Below are 18,416 nucleotides of genomic sequence, written 5' to 3' on the forward strand. Positions count from 1 at the left end.
ATTCAATTTAAAATAGCAACATATTCTACAACATATAGTGTGAAACTAAAAACAAAAATGAAAACGAAATAAAAAAAAAAATGAGGAAAAAAAAATTTAATATTTTCATTCATTAAATATTTATTTTTACACACGCTGAATTTTAGTTTGTTTTAGAATTTCAAGCTTTAAAGGTGAATTTAAAATTATTTAATATCCTCGCTTGTTCGCTTCATTTCTGGTTCAGTTAAACTCAAATTAATTAATAAAATAAATAATAAGAAAAAAAATATTAAAGTGATTTTGTTATATTCGAAATTGTAATAAAGAAAATATTATTTTGTTTCTTATTTAAAAATTAACAAGAAAATAAAATAATTATAAATTGTAGTGCTTTACTGTCTTCTCCACACACAATTTTACAATTTTAAAAATATTTAAGAGAAGAAGCTAAAATACAAGTGATATAAGGAAAAGAGGTAAAATAAGTGTGTATGTTTTTATGTTTGTATGTATGAATTTTTTCTCTTTTACATTTTATCACTTTTTTGTTTTGCAAAAAAACATTAATCTTTGATCAGTCATTATCATACAAATTTGCATTCACGCGACATCTACACGACAAAAAAAAATTATTATGTTTTGTTATTCACGTGCTGATCATATTATCATCAGTGTGGTACTTACATACAACATATATAGTTGTGTTATATTCAGAAATTTTATTTTTAACATATTTTCAACGTATGTACATATTATTCGTTTAAAGATGCGGTTGTATTTGTAGGTTTATTAAATTTTTATGTAGCTATAATAATATAATAGCTCGTAACAATGAATAAATGTATAGTTACATATGTATGTACGCAAATAAAATGTAATAATACAGAAATATGTAGATCAAGTGTATAATTATGATTTATCAGATTTTATTATATGCAGTACACGAGACGATAAAAAAAACTTATGTAAATTTATGTATACACATGTATGTATATGTATGTGTACGTTTTGAATTTCGACCATTATATTATCATATTAATAAATAAAATTAAATGTACATTGTATGTAAGTATATACAATTGAATTGAAACTGCAAATTTAAACCCATATGGTAACTTTACAAATAAAATACTTGGAATTAGAGCATTATTATATTAATGTACTTATATATATGCGTATGCACATAAATATATTCGTATGTAAATAGTAAACTTTAAATTTTTTACATCTTTTAAAATTTGGTTTGAATATTTAACTAAAATATAACAATAATTTTAATTTATGTATTCCTAAAAAGATTAGTACTCGTATATACTTAAGTATAACAAGAAATCAATTGAAAAACGAAAAAAAAAAAATTAAAATGCAATGTAGGTAAATAAGTGAATTAGTCAAACTTATTAAGAAAAAAAATTTAAATAAATTGATGAAAGACGTGCTTTCATTTGTAATTGTAATGAAGTTTCTGTTTTTAGTTGATTTATTTGAATATGTATAACAATTAATAAATTATAATAAATTGTTTGTATATAGAATGAATAAAGAATATTTTCAGAATTTCATACACTCTTTTCAAATTGCTTTTTTTACACTAATTTTGTGTTAAATAATTTTTAGCATTTTAAAAATTTTAATGGTAAAATATAGTTATTAAGCGAGAAGCGCGATATTTGATATTTTAACTAAATCACATTTGTTAGAACTATTCGAAATGGAGTTACAAGTAAAATATAAAGCTATATTTATAGAGCAGAGTATATCTTTTTTTCTATTGGAAAATTGTAGTTTGAAAAGAGAAAAAATTTGGGAAATTTATAAGCTTTAAGTATATAACATATTTGTACTCTATAAACTTCTTTAATCATTAATCAATAAATCGAGAGTATCTATTAGCATACATATATGCAACTGTTACATAAAATAATTGAAATAGCGAATAAATCTCAAATTAAAATAAAGGTTAGGTAAAATTATATTACAGTTTTTGATTTTTTCTAATTTCTATTTATGTATTAATTCAATAAAAGTGATAAAAAGGGATAATAAATAAACAGTTGTAGTGTAGCTACATATATAGTATATATACATATGGATATGTATATGTATATGTATACGTATGTATATACATGTTCGTGAAAAATGTTCCATCAATTGTAATATTAATTTTTGGTCACAAGTGCCTATAAGCAAAAGAAAGCTTTAAGAAGGACCGTTCATAAGATCTCTAAAAATGAAAAGCCGTCATTATTATTAATGTACATATACGTACATACATATAATAAAATTTTATAATTTAAATAAATTATATATAATTTAATTTTTCCTTTTGTTTATTTCTATATGTTTGTATATGACAATAAAAAATGTGTAGCAAATTAACACTTCCCAAATACATATTTAAAAATAAAATTTGATCGACACTTTAAAATTCGCAAATGTTGTACGTATCTAGCCATACATCTAGATTTCAGAAACGATTTATAGATTTCAGAAACGATGATATGCATGAAGAGTATCATTGTACGTACAATTATACATAACATAATATTATGTATACATTATATACTCTTAATATTATATCAATTTCTAAATGAAAGCAAAACAAAATATTTGTATACGCAGTTGAAATTATATGTATTAGTCTATACTATACCTACATATTTGGAAGATTAATATTTTAAGTTATAGCGGAACCGGTACCATTTATTTAATGAATTTTTATTTTTTGCTGAAATATATACTGTACATATATGTATGAAAATACGGTAAAACTTTTTTATAATTAAAAAAAAAAAATTATTTAGTTTCTTAATTAACTTGAATCGGGTTAATTTTTAAAATTTGTCTAAATAATATTTAAGTTGAGAGTGCTACAATACTTGAATGAGAGTACTACGTGTCGACGAACTACAATACTTGGCTTATAATTTACTTATAATGACTATTAATTAAATCATTTCAATAATAGTAATTAATAGTAATATAATTACTTTAATAGTATTTAACTATTTATTAATTAATTTAATTATTCAATATCTAGAATATTAGTATCTAATTACGAGTATAGCTAATTTGAAAATTGTGTTATCGAACAATTTATAAATCATACATGTATGTGCATACATTTAATAATAATATCAATAATAATACACTTAACTAAATAATATTTCAACAAAAATATTGAGCAGACAGGAGTTCAAAAATAATTTTTAAAATTTGTATATATTTGTTATATAACACATTTAAATTTACATATATAATACTACTAATTGTACATAATTTTATTTGAAATTGAGAAAATAATAATATACGTAGTGTATTGCAAAGGAATTCGCATATTTCTCCATTAGCCTTAAGCATTCATTTAAATTTGCAAATTTCGAAAAATTATTTATTGGTTTTTCCATTTATGTTTGTGCACACATGGCTTAGCATAGACTCATTCATTCAAGTTTTATCTTTTCGTTCAGTTATTTTAAGAAAGTAGAAAATTAAAAATATATGGAAAAAACGAAAACCAGTTTTAAATTAATTGTTTTTTTTTTTTTTAATTTTTGTTTTTGTTTTAAACATATTTTACTTTAGAATCATTCGAAGAGTTGCATCATAAGTAAATTTCAGCTGATTTAAGTAAAATAGTTGGTAAACAAAAACTTTTACTTTCCTTGAAAAAAAATTGTTTTTTTTTTTCTTTTGTTACTAGTTACGAGTATTTTGCACTATTTATGTGTTTTTGTTTATTTTTAATAATTTCATATTGAAGTATCCGAGTACTCAAGTATCCGAATGCATGTAATGTAATTGTATGTATTATAAGTATATTAATATTGCAAAAAATTAGGGTGACCATCCGGTTCTCTTGCGTGATAAATATTTTATTAATTTATCCTTTATTTTAGATTGCATTGCCGTTTATGTCCAAAATTTAGATGTTTATGTTTACACATATTGTATGAGTATATAGGAAGATTAAAGAGTGAATTATGAAAAAAATAAGGATACGTTCTTCTTTGATGATATTTGATATCGAGTGGACGATAATAACAAAAGATTTTTCAAATAAATTTCCGAAATAACCTGAAGTGCTGAAAGATATACATACATACTAACATATGTATATTGTTATGACAATTATTCTGTAATTGAATAAGGTTATTATGCAACTATATTAATTACAAATTGGTCGTTAACCCACACATAAGAAAGAAATAATTTTTTGTTTTAAATTTAATGCGGCAAAAAGAACAAAATATTTTTAATAATTAATATTATTATTAATTGGTGTGTACTTGAAAAAAATGTAAAATACAACGCAAACATCTTATTTAATACAATTTTTAAATTAACTTGAATTAATAACTTGAATTTTAAATGACTAAGTACCTATATATCACACATATGCACTTACTTAAATATACTTGTAAATCATATTATGTAATTTCACCGCTTTTTTAAAGAATTACTTTAATTCTAACTTTATAATTTTCTTTTTTATATTTTTTTTTAATTCAATTTTATATTCTTGAAATTTCCTAAAGTTTGGCGGGAAACTTAAAATATATATAACTCATTAATTCAAGAAAATGTGATATAAAACTAAAAAAAATACTATCAGTCTGATGTGGTGGTTCCAATCAAATATTAATTTCTTATTTATTTATTCAATTATTGAATAAATAAATGAAAATTCAAATTGAATTAATTAAAGAATTGAAAATGAGCTTTTGTACGTTTTATATTTCACTTCAGTGTCACTATACATATTTCCTATTTCATTTCTCTTATGCATACGTACAAACATTATACATAGTATTCTAGCTCGTCTACAATTTTGTGGCTTACATAGGTCAAATAAACAAAAAAACGCTCCTGACTTGTGTCAGATAAAAGAGCATATTGGATAATTGGAGTATGTTTATATGTATGTATAACGGTGAACAATGGAAGTGTATAGAAGCCCGTAATAGTTCTTAAATTTATTGAAATTAATATATTTATAAAAAATTTATTATTTTTTAATTTATTTATTTTCTTTTCTCGTTTATTTTAAAATTTATGTCAACTGTAATCGAAGCTTGTATATGCAGTATATAGTATGTTATTAAATTGTATATTCTAACTCAAAAGTCTTAGAATGAGAATCAGTATGTTATATGTGTCTTTATAGGCATTAAATAAATAAATAAACTATTTATACTTATGTACACATTGTGTATATACACACATTGTACATAAGTATAATTGAAATTCTAAATATTTGCGTACACACATATACTCGTACATATTATATTAAAGAATTCAAAAATATTAAATTCAATTCTTATTATCAAAATATTATTTCTGGATAAGAAATTTTCTATCGAAGGCATTATTAATTATACAAATTAACTTAATAATTAATAAATAATAGTGTGCTAAAATAACTTTATTAAATTGATAAGAGAAACACTTTTATGAGGGTCTTTATATTTTTATTGTATTGAAAATAGAAAACATAAACTTAAGTACAACTTATTTTCATTAAAAATATTAAATGATTCAGATTTAAATTATGATAAGAGTAAAAAATATAAAAACATAATTATAGTGCATAAAATTTTATACATTATATGTACAAACATATATACTTGAACATTTAGGTATAATTCTTTGAATGACAAATTTACTTGCATATTTATTCAAATATCAGTTATTCTGAGTACTAAGTATAGTTTAACAAAGAAAAAATAAATATATGCAATTCTTTTGTGTTTCTTTATGTTTCTACTAATCTACATAGTTGTATTGATAAAAAAGCTATATTTATATAATGTATAAAGAATTATTTTACATACATTATGTAAAAAATATAAATAAAATGTGAAATGTAATATTAGAAAGAATTTTTTTTTTTTTGATTAAATCTTTGGTGTGACAAACAAAGTAGTTTCAAGTATTTGAATTATAATTCCTATTTGCTTTTTTTCTGTTCTCTCACTAAAAGTGAACTATTGCATTTCATTGTTATTTTATATAAAATATGACAATATAAATTCGAGGACACACACTATATTATATTGGAGTTTGTAGTTGGGCTTCTTACAAGAGAAAATAATTTTATTCATCTTGTTATATTATATATAGAATAATGTTATATTTTAAACAGATGTTATCGAGTCTATTCACTTTTTGCATAAATGGGTTATTTATTTACCAATCTATTTGACATTGTGATAACAAGTATACTGATTTTCGTAAGAATCTTATAATTATGTGATTGCAAATATCTCGAACAAAACAAAATTTTCAAAATAATATCAAAAAAAATCCGTGGCATGATGATCACTTCTTCTTTAATTCAAATCCAATTTTATTTAAAAATTGATTTCAATAACTCTTTTAGGATCAATATATTTGTACCTTCTATAAATAATTTTTCGGTTTTTTATTAAGAAAAAATTAACCTCTCGAACATTAATATTTCCAATTAGAATGCAATAATACAGTTTAAACCATGAAAATATTCATAAGTAGTATTGCAATGTACATTTGTAAATGTAAATGCTACTGTCGCATATTTACGTGATAATGATATACAAACTTTAAAAACCATTTTAATCATAGAGTTAATACCATAACTGCTCCAATGAACTGATATTCATATAATTTACCGCAATATATAGAGTGAAATTAATGCAAATTAAAAGCATTTTGTTATAATTTGTGTTCAATGCAAAAATACTGAGAATATTTTTCTTTATTTGAATATGAATATTTCCTAATTAAAATAATATTAGAAAAAAATTTCATTTTCTAATATATTACTTTGAAAAGATTTTATTGACATTTTAATATAAAAAACACTATTGTCCTTAATTTGTAATTACCACAATATTGTGACTGTATGCATAAATAGTTTTCAATGAAAAATTTATTTATAATTTGAATAGTTTAATAATCCACATAACCAGAAATAAAATCACATTTAAATAAAATAGTACTAGTACAGTACAGTATTAGTACTACTGTTAATAAAAAATAAATTCTTGTACATAGGAAATTCGATTTCTTGCGAAAATCAGTGCATATATTAATAATACAAAATTTCGATTAACTTAAATTGCTCTTAGGTGATTTAAAAAGATTTCATTTGGAATATTAACTGCGTACCACAAAAAAATTTAATTCCAGCCAGGATTTAGTATATTACTTCAACTTTTGAGTTCACCACATAATGTATTAATCAATATAAAATAATAGGTTTTAACTAGCACATATATCATCTGTATTAAGCACAGTACACAAGTATAGTATTATGTAAATATATGAATCCTGGAAACTAAAAATGTTGAAAATTCAAAAATGCATTGATAGGGTCATTATTCACGATTCAGTATATAATAAATTTGTTTTATCTTAATTGTATATCAGAAAAGTTTTAATGCATTTTTAAACTGATCAGGTATTATTAAAAAAAAATTTTCAAAAGTTGCTCTCCTAAATTTATGCAATTTTATTTTATAGTTTAATATAATAAGGTACTAAAAATTTCAATATTTTTTTTACGGTATGCAAAATGTTTCTTTTTCAATTGTTTTATACACAGCAATATTTCTAGTTATAATTAGTTAATTTTTCGTAATAATCAAATAAAATTTAAAAATTATTATCTTTTTAATTGTAATTAATAATTTACCTATTTAGAAAGCTTATTTTGTAAATATTATGCTTAATTTATTTTTCTTTGATTATTTTAGATTAATTGCAATGAATTCAAATGAAATTTGTGATACAGAAGTATTACCATGGCTAGGCAAAACTTATCTGGAGAAAATTTTAAGCGCTCATGAAAATCAACCAGCATCAGTAATTAGTTTTTCAAAAAAAATAGGAACCGATAAATGTGAAAATTTTGCTAGTGTAATCAATTTAATAAATGCTGAGTATACTACTGAAAATTCTAAAGAAATAAAAAAAATTTCATTAATTACAAAAACTAAGACATCTGACGAGCTTGTAGCAGAAATTGTAGAAAATCTTAATGTCTTCGAAAGGGAAACCCATGTTTATGTGGTTTTATTAAAAGAATTCGAGGAAATGCTTAACAGTGTTGGTATTTCAACAACTTTCGCTCCAAGGTAATTATTTGATATAAGTACAGAAAATTAAGTTTTTTTTCATTTGAACATAAATAGGATTATGATATAAAAAAATAAGTGGAAGCATTTCCAAGTATTTAATTTAATTAAAATGACCAATGTTAAATTTCAGGTACATTTATGTAGATGAGGGGATAATTGTAATGGAAAATCTTAAGGAAAAAGGTTATGCTCTTCAAGATATTAAAAGTGGACTTAATTTTCAACAATGTTTGACTTTAATTAATAAATTAGCTCAATTTCATGCTTGCAGTATGGTACTTTATGCAAAGGTAAATATAATATTAAAAAATAAAGAATTGTATCATTTATAGGTATTGTAATATCTAAGGTTACCAAGTTCAAATTGGCAAGAAAAAAAAACGTTTGGTAGTTGATAATGTTTTAGAGAACTAGTTCAGACAATTTAAATTGTTAAATCGAAACCCTTTTTACGTCTTAGTCCTTACTTCCAAACAGATTCATTCTTTAGTAATTCAGCATTCATTACTTTAGTAATTGCAAGAATTACTTTCTTAATAAATAGTTCAGCTTATACATAATAAATTATAACTTCTAACTACTTAGTTCTATATTAATTCTTTATCAGTGCTAATGTAAATGCTGGATGCAATTGTCAAAAAAAAAAAATTGGCTCTTTGTAAATTAAAATACGCAATCGCAATTACCGCATGGAAACCGCAACAGATATAAAATTTCACTTCCAAGTATTTTTTGTCATTTTCTGAAAAAATTATATTAAAGTTTGAAAGTTTTAAGATGAGTTGTCAAATAATGTTTAAAATAAATGCGAATGTTAAAACATTCTTACATTGACAATTTAACCTTCAAATTCGCTTCATAACTTTACGCTGTACTATTTAATCAATTAATGAATTATAAACTATTATAATTTGTTTATGTTGACAACTATGATGTTAAGTACTCGTACAATGTTACGAACGTACAATTCTCCGGTACTGTTTACATACACAACAAACTTCAAAAATAATCTGTTTTTAATATGTTAAGACTATTTGATATCGCACTAGTGTTGTGAGAAAATATATAAGATTTTTTAAAAGTGAAATCGCGACAATTAATTTTTTATAGGAGTTTTAGGGGGAACATCAGACTTTGTCGATTAAATTTTAGAATTTGTCATTTATATAAAAATCCACATTAAATTTAGACACAAGATCATTAATATTTTTTATCGTACGCATAAGTGGAAACTCGTGACTCTTAGATATTTTCCAAATAAAAAAATATTGACACAACTAGGAAATGTCAACCCATAAGTTTGGATATTAAAAAAAATTACATAAATTTCCACTTCCCAGTAAACAATAAACATATCAAAGTTGTTTGGGTTTAAAAGTTCACTAAAAAAAAGCTTGTTTTACTTTCGTAGATTTTCAAAACAAAATATTGGAAAATAATATTAAGAATATGAATAAACACTATTTTTTTTAACTTTTTTGTGTTAAGCAAATAGTGATATATGAAATGATTCTTTGATTATATTTTAATTGAATATTCTCGAAAACTCTAGTAAAATTATATGTAAACCCGGAAGTACACATAATTTGTAAATGATATTAGCTATTCAGTATTGGATAATTAACCGAAATAAACGTCAGTTTAATGAAATAATTCGTTAAAGTAGGGCTGGCTACTAAAATTAAATTATAAAAACATAGTGTTACCATAATCATTTTATTCATTTAATTTTTCATAATATTTTAACCTCCATAAGCGAATTCCGTAGTATTTAGATCATAATTAATGTAAGTTAATTTTCTGTTTGAAACGTAATATATGTATCTATATATTTGAAGATTCTAATCAAAATGCAAAAATGAAAGAAATGTTAATAATCACCAAATATTTGAGAAATTACATTATGTATTATTATAATATATTTTGGCCTCCAATTTCATTTAATGCTAACAAAATTTTATTACATATATAACATATCATATAACATTATATTATATACACATTTATTGTATCGTGAATCTCACATTATTTGAATCTCGAACAGATTAAATTATGTAATCTCTTACTAAATACACCTACATTTTATACTTACGTAAAACGATAAAATAAAATCTGTAAAATCGTCAGTTTTTGGGGAATAATATGAAATATGGCTTAATTTCAACACATTTGAGTACTTCCCCAAGTTTTTATGGGAAATTTTAAATTTGAAGACATAGATACATATGTATGTATGTATCTATTTATGTACACATTTTTAAAATAATGTTTTGTTTTGCCAATATTATGAAAATTTTATCAGCAGAATTAGCCACAAATAATCAATCAGAATTGCCTCATATAAAAATTTTTCTTATTGTATAAATGTATACATATATTGTGCTCTTTCATAAAAATGTTTCGTCAGCTTTTAACTTATTAACCTTCGTTTAATATTTTGCTCTTGCGTGTCCATATTGGAAAGCTTTTTTTTATAAGGTTGTTTTCTCTCTGATTCTGTACAATTGAAAAAGACCACGTCAGTACAATTCCCGGTATGTGTAATTTGTGTGCGATATATATACGTAGAAAACTTTTCTCACTATTCAGTTTAATTTGAGAAAGCAAAGAAAAAAGATTAAAAAGAAATTTAGAATAAAGTGAATAAAGTGTGAAAATTTTTTTATATTAAAAGAATTTTATAGAACATTCTACTCAAAACCTGTTAATAAATCATAAGGATATTAATTAAAAATAATAGTAAAATAGCAAATTTAAAATGAAGTTACACATATTACTAGCAGTGGTGGCTTTTGTTGGCCTCTCCTTAGGAGAAGAAAAATCAGAAAAAGACAAAGATTTAGGAACAGTTATTGGAATTGATTTAGGTACAACGTATTCATGTGTTGGCGTTTATAAAAATGGCCGCGTTGAAATTATCGCAAATGACCAAGGTAATCGTATTACTCCATCCTATGTTGCATTTACTGCCGAAGGTGAACGTTTGATTGGTGATGCAGCTAAAAATCAGTTGACTACAAATCCAGAAAATACAGTTTTTGATGCTAAACGTTTAATTGGGCGTGAATGGTCTGATTCAACTGTTCAACATGATATCAAATTCTTCCCATTCAAAGTTATTGAAAAAAATTCCAAACCACATATTAAAGTGGCTACTTCCCAAGGAGAAAAGATATTTGCTCCAGAAGAAATTTCCGCTATGGTACTAGGGAAAATGAAAGAAACAGCTGAAGCTTATTTGGGTAAGAAAGTTACAAATGCTGTAGTTACCGTACCTGCTTACTTCAACGATGCTCAACGTCAAGCTACTAAAGATGCTGGTGCCATCGCTGGCTTGAATGTTATGAGAATTATTAATGAACCAACTGCCGCTGCTATTGCTTATGGTTTAGACAAAAAAGATTCAGAAAAAAATGTTTTAGTATTTGATTTGGGTGGTGGTACTTTTGATGTATCATTGTTAACTATTGATAATGGTGTATTTGAAGTAGTTGCAACAAATGGTGATACTCATTTGGGTGGTGAAGATTTTGATCAACGTGTCATGGATCATTTTATTAAATTATACAAAAAGAAGAAAGGTAAAGATATCCGTAAAGATAACAGAGCCGTTCAAAAATTAAGACGTGAAGTAGAAAAAGCAAAACGTGCTTTATCAGCAAGTCATCAAGTCAGAATTGAAATTGAATCATTCTTTGAAGGAGATGATTTCTCTGAAACTTTAACTCGTGCCAAATTTGAAGAATTAAATATGGATTTGTTCCGCTCAACATTAAAACCCGTACAGAAAGTTCTAGAAGATGCTGATATGAGCAAAAAAGATGTACATGAAATTGTTTTGGTTGGTGGATCAACAAGAATTCCAAAAGTACAACAGTTAGTTAAAGATTTCTTCGGAGGCAAAGAACCATCACGTGGTATCAATCCTGATGAAGCTGTTGCTTATGGCGCTGCAGTACAAGCTGGTGTATTATCTGGTGAAGAAAACACAGAAGCTATTGTATTATTGGATGTGAATCCTTTGACTATGGGTATCGAAACTGTTGGTGGAGTTATGACAAAATTAATCCCAAGAAATACTGTTATTCCAACAAAGAAATCACAAATTTTCTCTACTGCCTCTGATAATCAACATACTGTTACAATTCAAGTTTACGAAGGTGAACGTCCAATGACTAAAGATAATCATTTATTAGGTAAATTTGATTTAACTGGCATTCCACCAGCACCACGTGGCATTCCACAAATTGAAGTTTCATTCGAAATTGATGCTAATGGTATTTTGCAAGTATCAGCTGAAGATAAAGGTACAGGTAATAAAGAAAAAATTGTGATTACAAATGATCAAAATAGATTAACACCAGAAGATATTGATCGTATGATTAGAGATGCAGAGAAATTTGCTGATGAAGACAAAAAATTAAAAGAACGTGTTGAAAGCCGTAATGAATTGGAAAGTTATGCTTACAGCTTGAAAAATCAAATTGGTGATAAGGAAAAATTAGGAGCTAAATTATCAGATGCTGAAAAAACTAAAATGGAAGAAGCAATTGATGAAAAAATTAAATGGTTAGATGATAATCAAGATGCTGATCCATCAGAATATCAAAAACAAAAGAAAGAATTAGAGAGTATTGTACAACCAATTATAACTAAATTATATCAAAGTACTGGAGGTGCACCACCACCAACTGGAGGTGAAGATGAAGAAGATCTTAAAGATGAACTGTAAAAAAATAGAAATGCAATTTTCATTTAAGAAAAAAAAAAAGAGCAAGAAAAATAGGACTGCATTAATCTTTGATTAATATTAGCATTTAAATTAACTAAATTTAAAAAAATCGTTTTAATGTAAAATATTAGGCTTTTTTTTCAGTTAAGCTATTTATTCAAGATAATTTTTTGTTTTAATTAATTTTTTTTTTTTGTTTAATTAACTAAGTTTTGTAATTTTTAAAACTATCATACTTAGAATGACTCACAAAGTAGAGTTAATTTATAATTCAAATTTAGCTTCATTTACATTTCATCTAAAAGAAAATTGTCTTTATTTGATATACTTATTAAATTTTGAACTTAAATTTCTAAAAATTATTACAAAAAAAAAACAAATCTTTATGAATTAAAAAAGTTAAATTTCATATTAATTAGTAAATCATATTAAACAATTTTAGTATTAATTCTGTTTTGGATCATTGACTATTAAAATGCGGGTGATTTAATTAAAACTTAATTATAAATTTTTATTGCAAAATGGAAAACAAAGAAAGCGAAAAAAAATATTAAATAGTTTTTATTAAATTCAAAACAGAATTATTAAAATTTCAATTTAAAACTTTATGTAATATCCTAACTAGAATTTTTCCTCTAATTAGTTTACTTGCGTTTATGACTGATATGTGGAATCAAAAAATTGTATGAATGTAGAACTAACTTTTTTTTTAAATTAAAAAATTAAACAAAATTTTCTTTTAAATTAGAGAAATTTAAATGTTCTCAAAAATTATTTTATAAGTATCGAATATTATTAAGTATGTAATTATTGAATAATATTTGAGATTAAATTTAATTTAAAAAAATTATTGTTTTGTGAATGATTATGAATGTGTGGAATTATTGTGAATAATTCATTTTTTGTAAACTTAAAAAGAAAACAAAAATAATAAAAATTAAAAAAAAAATAAATTTTTTACTTTCCTACTTTTTTTCAAAAATCTCAAGTTCCCAGAAATTTTTGCATATTAAAAATAAATAATTTTTCAGCAAGTTCTACAATATTGATTTCATTGGAGGTGTTTGGGAAATCCTTTCCTAGACATAACTAATCTTGAAGCGATGTAATAACGCCAAAAATACTTGTATAAACAATAGATGACGTGTTCTATTTACAGTTTTTTTTCTATATTATTGAAAAAATAATGCAATTGATTGCACAACTTTACACGCAGCCTGTCTACGCATATGTATGTATATACATGCATAAGTATAATTTGAAGCAGAATTCTTTAATGAAACTAAGGTTAATAACCTACACGTCAGTAGTTTAAATTGTTACGTGTTTAATATGCTGAAGTATAACGATTCTTTTTTTTTGTCGATATATCTTCAAGGTAAATAGAACGAAAAAAGTTTTGTTGCTATTCTCTAAATTTTACTCTATTAGAATAGCCGGTTGGTTAATTTTGCCGCTAGTGATGGGACATTTCTATATTTATAATCTTATGATAATAATTAAAAAAAATAATGCGAACGCATATTTTTAATTAAATAAGAATAAATTTAAATATGAAAATAAAATTAATATATTATTTAATTAGATATGTAGGTAGACGCATGCAAATTATTTAATAGAAATATGGATTATGTATTCTAAAGCATGAAAAATATACTATGTATTAATATAGACTTTAAAATAATAGTATACAGTAGAAATAATAAAAAGTTATATAAGAAATAAATTGATATAAGACTTTATCAAGGACACGGCGTATGAAAATGAATATTATTATTATATTGTATTTGGGGAATGTTGTGAACGTAAGAAATTTTACATACATACATACATGCATAGATAAAATTCAGCGATAGTTCTATCACTATATTTAAGAATAATATGGACACAGTGAGGAAATAATATTATTCTTTTTAGATGAAGTAATCGGAATTAAATATAAAAATAGATTTTGCTTTTGGCAACGTGGTTGATACATATGTATATGAATTCATTGACTTGAATACAATATATACATACGTATTTATATAATAAAATATTTTAATTAATTTTAAATACAAACATAATATTCAAAATTGTGTACAATATAATATAAGTATATAAAATTTGAGACAAAAAATTGTTTGTTTGTTGTGATATAATTATACTAGTTTTTTTTTATAAGTGATTAAAATAAGAAAATTCATAAAAAAGAAGAATGAAACCGGTTTCTTATGTTTCTTTAATTTATCACTTCTTCTATTTCCATGCTTATTTTCTTAAAATTTAAAATTCTTACAGATTGTCATAATCAAAAGTCACGGAGAATTTATAAAAAGTCTCGTGCATGCGAAAATTATTAAGAAAACTTTTATTACATTATAATATAATACTTTGATATATATAGGTAGGTAGATAGGTAGGTACATAATTATGTTATATTTAGCATGATCGGTAAGTTTAACGCTGATCATTTTAACGGATACAAAAATTTTTATACATACTAGAATTTTTGTTTTTTAAAATTATTTGCATATATTTAAATTTTGTAATTAAAAAACTTTTCTAATTAAACTTTAATTTTATAATATTGAATTTAAAAAAAAATTGCTAACAATAATCAAATTATAATACCAATTTAAGAACCTTTTAAATGAATAATTTCTTGTGGTACCAAAATGTTGATTTTTTAAATACTAAATAGACATTATACTATAATCACTTACCTTCATCTACAGCAACATTCATATTAAAACACTTCTATTTCAGAAGAATTCCAGAACAAGAATGAAAAATTGGAATCATTTAGATTTTCAAAAGAAGACACTACATATAATGAGTTTTTAAAGGGCTGTTAGTCAATCTCAGTTTTTATTATTAAAATATAAATTCTGCTTAATATATTGTGTTCTATTAGAGATTTAACTAAGAGATTTTTATATTTTATTAATTATTTGTCCAATACCCTTCAAAATGCAGACCCATTTTAATATGTTAATTATATATATGTACATAAAAATCATGCCTCTATAATATTATAATTTCCTTCATCTTTCAGGTTGGAATAATCCCAAGTTATTAATTGTATGAGTTATTTAAACTAACTTCAGTTAGCAACTTTCGGCCAACTGCATGCTATGTTTTTTGTATTTAATCTCTATGTACCTAGATCTACATAAACAATAAATAAATGTATCTATATAGATTCAAATGTATATTTTTGAAATACTCACCATAAGCTTATTTAAATAAAAAAAAATTATCAGCAAGTGAAAAATTATTTGAAGCTAAATAACACGTCATGTATTTGGCTGTACATACATACTACACAAATAATTAAGTATGTATGCATGTGGTTTAAAAATGCTGACAAAATGTTTGTCTGTTTGTCTTTTCTGTGGTAAAAATGTGACAAAAATTTAAAATTATATAAAATTATTCATTACCAAAGAGAATATTGAAATTTTTATAACTATAACAGCAAAAGAAAGTGCCTAAAATTCGCACACTTAAATTTTTCATACATAAGATACTTTGTAAAATGTATGTACATATTGTGTATGAAGGTACTAGGTTGAAATATTGTTTGAAATCGTTAGAAGAATAATATATGTATAGCGACCTAAATAATCAGTACTCGCTTTAAAATTATGAAACCATGAAAGAATTACTGTTGAAAAGAAAGTTTTAAAAGAAATAGAAACAAAAAAAAAGAGGAAAATAATAAAAGTTCAAAATTTTTTTTAGTGATCATTAAAATTTAAAGTATTAGAATATATTATACATACAGCCACTCCACAAAAATGTACGTACTTCGGTACATAACTTTTATATACTTACATACATGTAGCTTTCGAAGTTTTACTTTGATTTTCCCTTTTGTATTTCATACAAGAATTAAAAATGAAAGTTTTATGGCCTTCTATCAGAGTTTATTGTAATGAAAATATTACAGAAAATTAATTTTTTTAGATTTTTATTGTACTCAATTTTGACACTATCTTTTAATATTTCATATGTTTGTATTTATGTAATCTACAGATTTGGTAACCCACTTAATATCTTATCTAATTAATATCAGTAATAGATATAAAAAATTTATAACATTTAAGCAAAATAAATGTAGGTGTGTGTATATCTATAATAAGACAATATTACAACAATATTTCTATTTTTTTACCGTTATATATATTATACACCTATGTAGGTTTCTTAACACTAAATCAACAATCAAGAAAATGCAAAATTTTTATGTAATACAAAAAAGAGGGTTTAGGAGCCCAATTTATTAAGTTGAAAATTTTTTTAAAATTCAAGATTTGTGAGATTATTTTTCCAAAATTTAAACAATTGACTGGACAAGACTGTATCAGTTCTCATTAAAATCAATCGAAGTAGTATAACTCTGTAGAAAAATCCATAAATTCATATAATTTTCTATTTCTCTAGATAAAACTAACTTTTGTGTTATTTCCAAATTTTACAAAATTTTATTCTTTAGTGAATTCCACAAAATTTGATTAATAACGAGTCTTTCAATCTTATTTAAATACAAAATTTTTAACTTTATTAACATTTTTTTCTATTTTTTAGGATCCAGATTTATTTCGGTACCATATAAATCCAACTATAACTGAAGAAGATGAAAATCCAATGCATATATTTTATAAAAATCAATTTGAAACATGTATTGAAATATGTAAAAATAATTCAGAATTGCATAAATTTTTACCAAATTTAGAGGAAATAAATAAAAATTTAATAATTAGAATTGCAAATATATTTAAGAAAAATAAAAATGGTATTAATGTTTTAAATCATGGTGATGCTTGGGCCAATAATTTTTTATATAAAATGAATACTAATGGATCAGTTGATGAGGTTCTTATGGTAAATATTTTAAATATTTATGAAATTTCATTAATTGCATTAATTTTTATTTAAATTTTATTTTTATAGGTTGATTATCAAGAAGGTATATTTGGTTCACCAGCAATTGATTTACTTTGTTTTATATATTCATCATGGTCAAAAGAAACTTATATTAAACATAAAGATGATTTAATTGAATATTATATAAAAAAATTAACAGAAACATTAGAAACATTAAATTATGATGGTGTAATTCCAACATTAAATGATATTATAGAAGAGCTTAAATTAAAAAGAGATCATGGTATTGTTACAGCTACGTGCCTTTTACCAGTTTATATGACTGAACATCCTGATTTAGCTGATCCTACAAATTTTATAATGGATAGTGAAGAAGCCAAAGAAATTCGTATAAAATTGATGAGTAATGAAAAATTTTTTGATAAATTAAAATTATTCTTAAATGGTCTATTAGAAAATTGAATTTTAAGTGAAAATTATCTTTTTTTTTTGTTCTTCATAATGCTCTTGCATTAAAAGATGTTTTAATTTTTCTTTAATTTTTTAAAATTTTTTAAATTTATAATCAAACCAAGAAAATTGTTTAAATTCAACAATAAAATGTATTTATGTTATTTTACTTCCATTAAAAATTACTTTTATGTTTTTTTTTTTAAAATATATTGAATAATATTACACCCATAATTGTTATTTGTTTTAGTATGATTATT

The 18,416-nt window shown here is 23.5% G+C and overlaps 2 protein-coding genes across 4 annotated transcripts; both read left to right on the forward strand.

Annotated features, from left to right (window-relative positions):
* The first annotated feature begins 202 nt into the window (after positions 1 to 202).
* LOC129613087 (uncharacterized) lies at positions 203 to 18,416 on the forward strand. 3 transcript variants are annotated; one of them, XM_055527007.1, is made up of 6 exons: positions 203 to 458; positions 3,882 to 4,133; positions 7,719 to 8,099; positions 8,233 to 8,392; positions 17,407 to 17,703; positions 17,773 to 18,416. In XM_055527007.1, exons 3-6 carry the CDS (start codon positions 7,729 to 7,731, stop codon positions 18,166 to 18,168), a joined length of 1,224 nt encoding a protein of 407 aa, XP_055382982.1. In that variant the 5' UTR covers positions 203 to 458; positions 3,882 to 4,133; positions 7,719 to 7,728; the 3' UTR covers positions 18,169 to 18,416. The 3 variants fall into 3 exon arrangements, with proteins under 3 accessions (XP_055382982.1, XP_055382981.1, XP_055382980.1); XM_055527006.1 differs by lacking the exon at positions 3,882 to 4,133 and having other exon boundaries at positions 203 to 467; XM_055527005.1 differs by lacking the exon at positions 3,882 to 4,133 and having other exon boundaries at positions 17,773 to 18,415.
* Positions 10,652 to 13,730, forward strand: LOC129613081 (endoplasmic reticulum chaperone BiP). The gene has a single exon (XM_055526998.1). The coding sequence runs from the start codon at positions 10,861 to 10,863 to the stop codon at positions 12,832 to 12,834; it is 1,974 nt and encodes a 657-aa protein (XP_055382973.1). The 5' UTR covers positions 10,652 to 10,860; the 3' UTR covers positions 12,835 to 13,730.

Source organism: Condylostylus longicornis, unplaced genomic scaffold (genome assembly GCF_029603195.1).
Source record: "Condylostylus longicornis isolate FDR11 unplaced genomic scaffold, ASM2960319v2 ptg000080l, whole genome shotgun sequence".
Lineage (NCBI taxonomy): Eukaryota > Metazoa > Arthropoda > Insecta > Diptera > Dolichopodidae > Condylostylus > Condylostylus longicornis.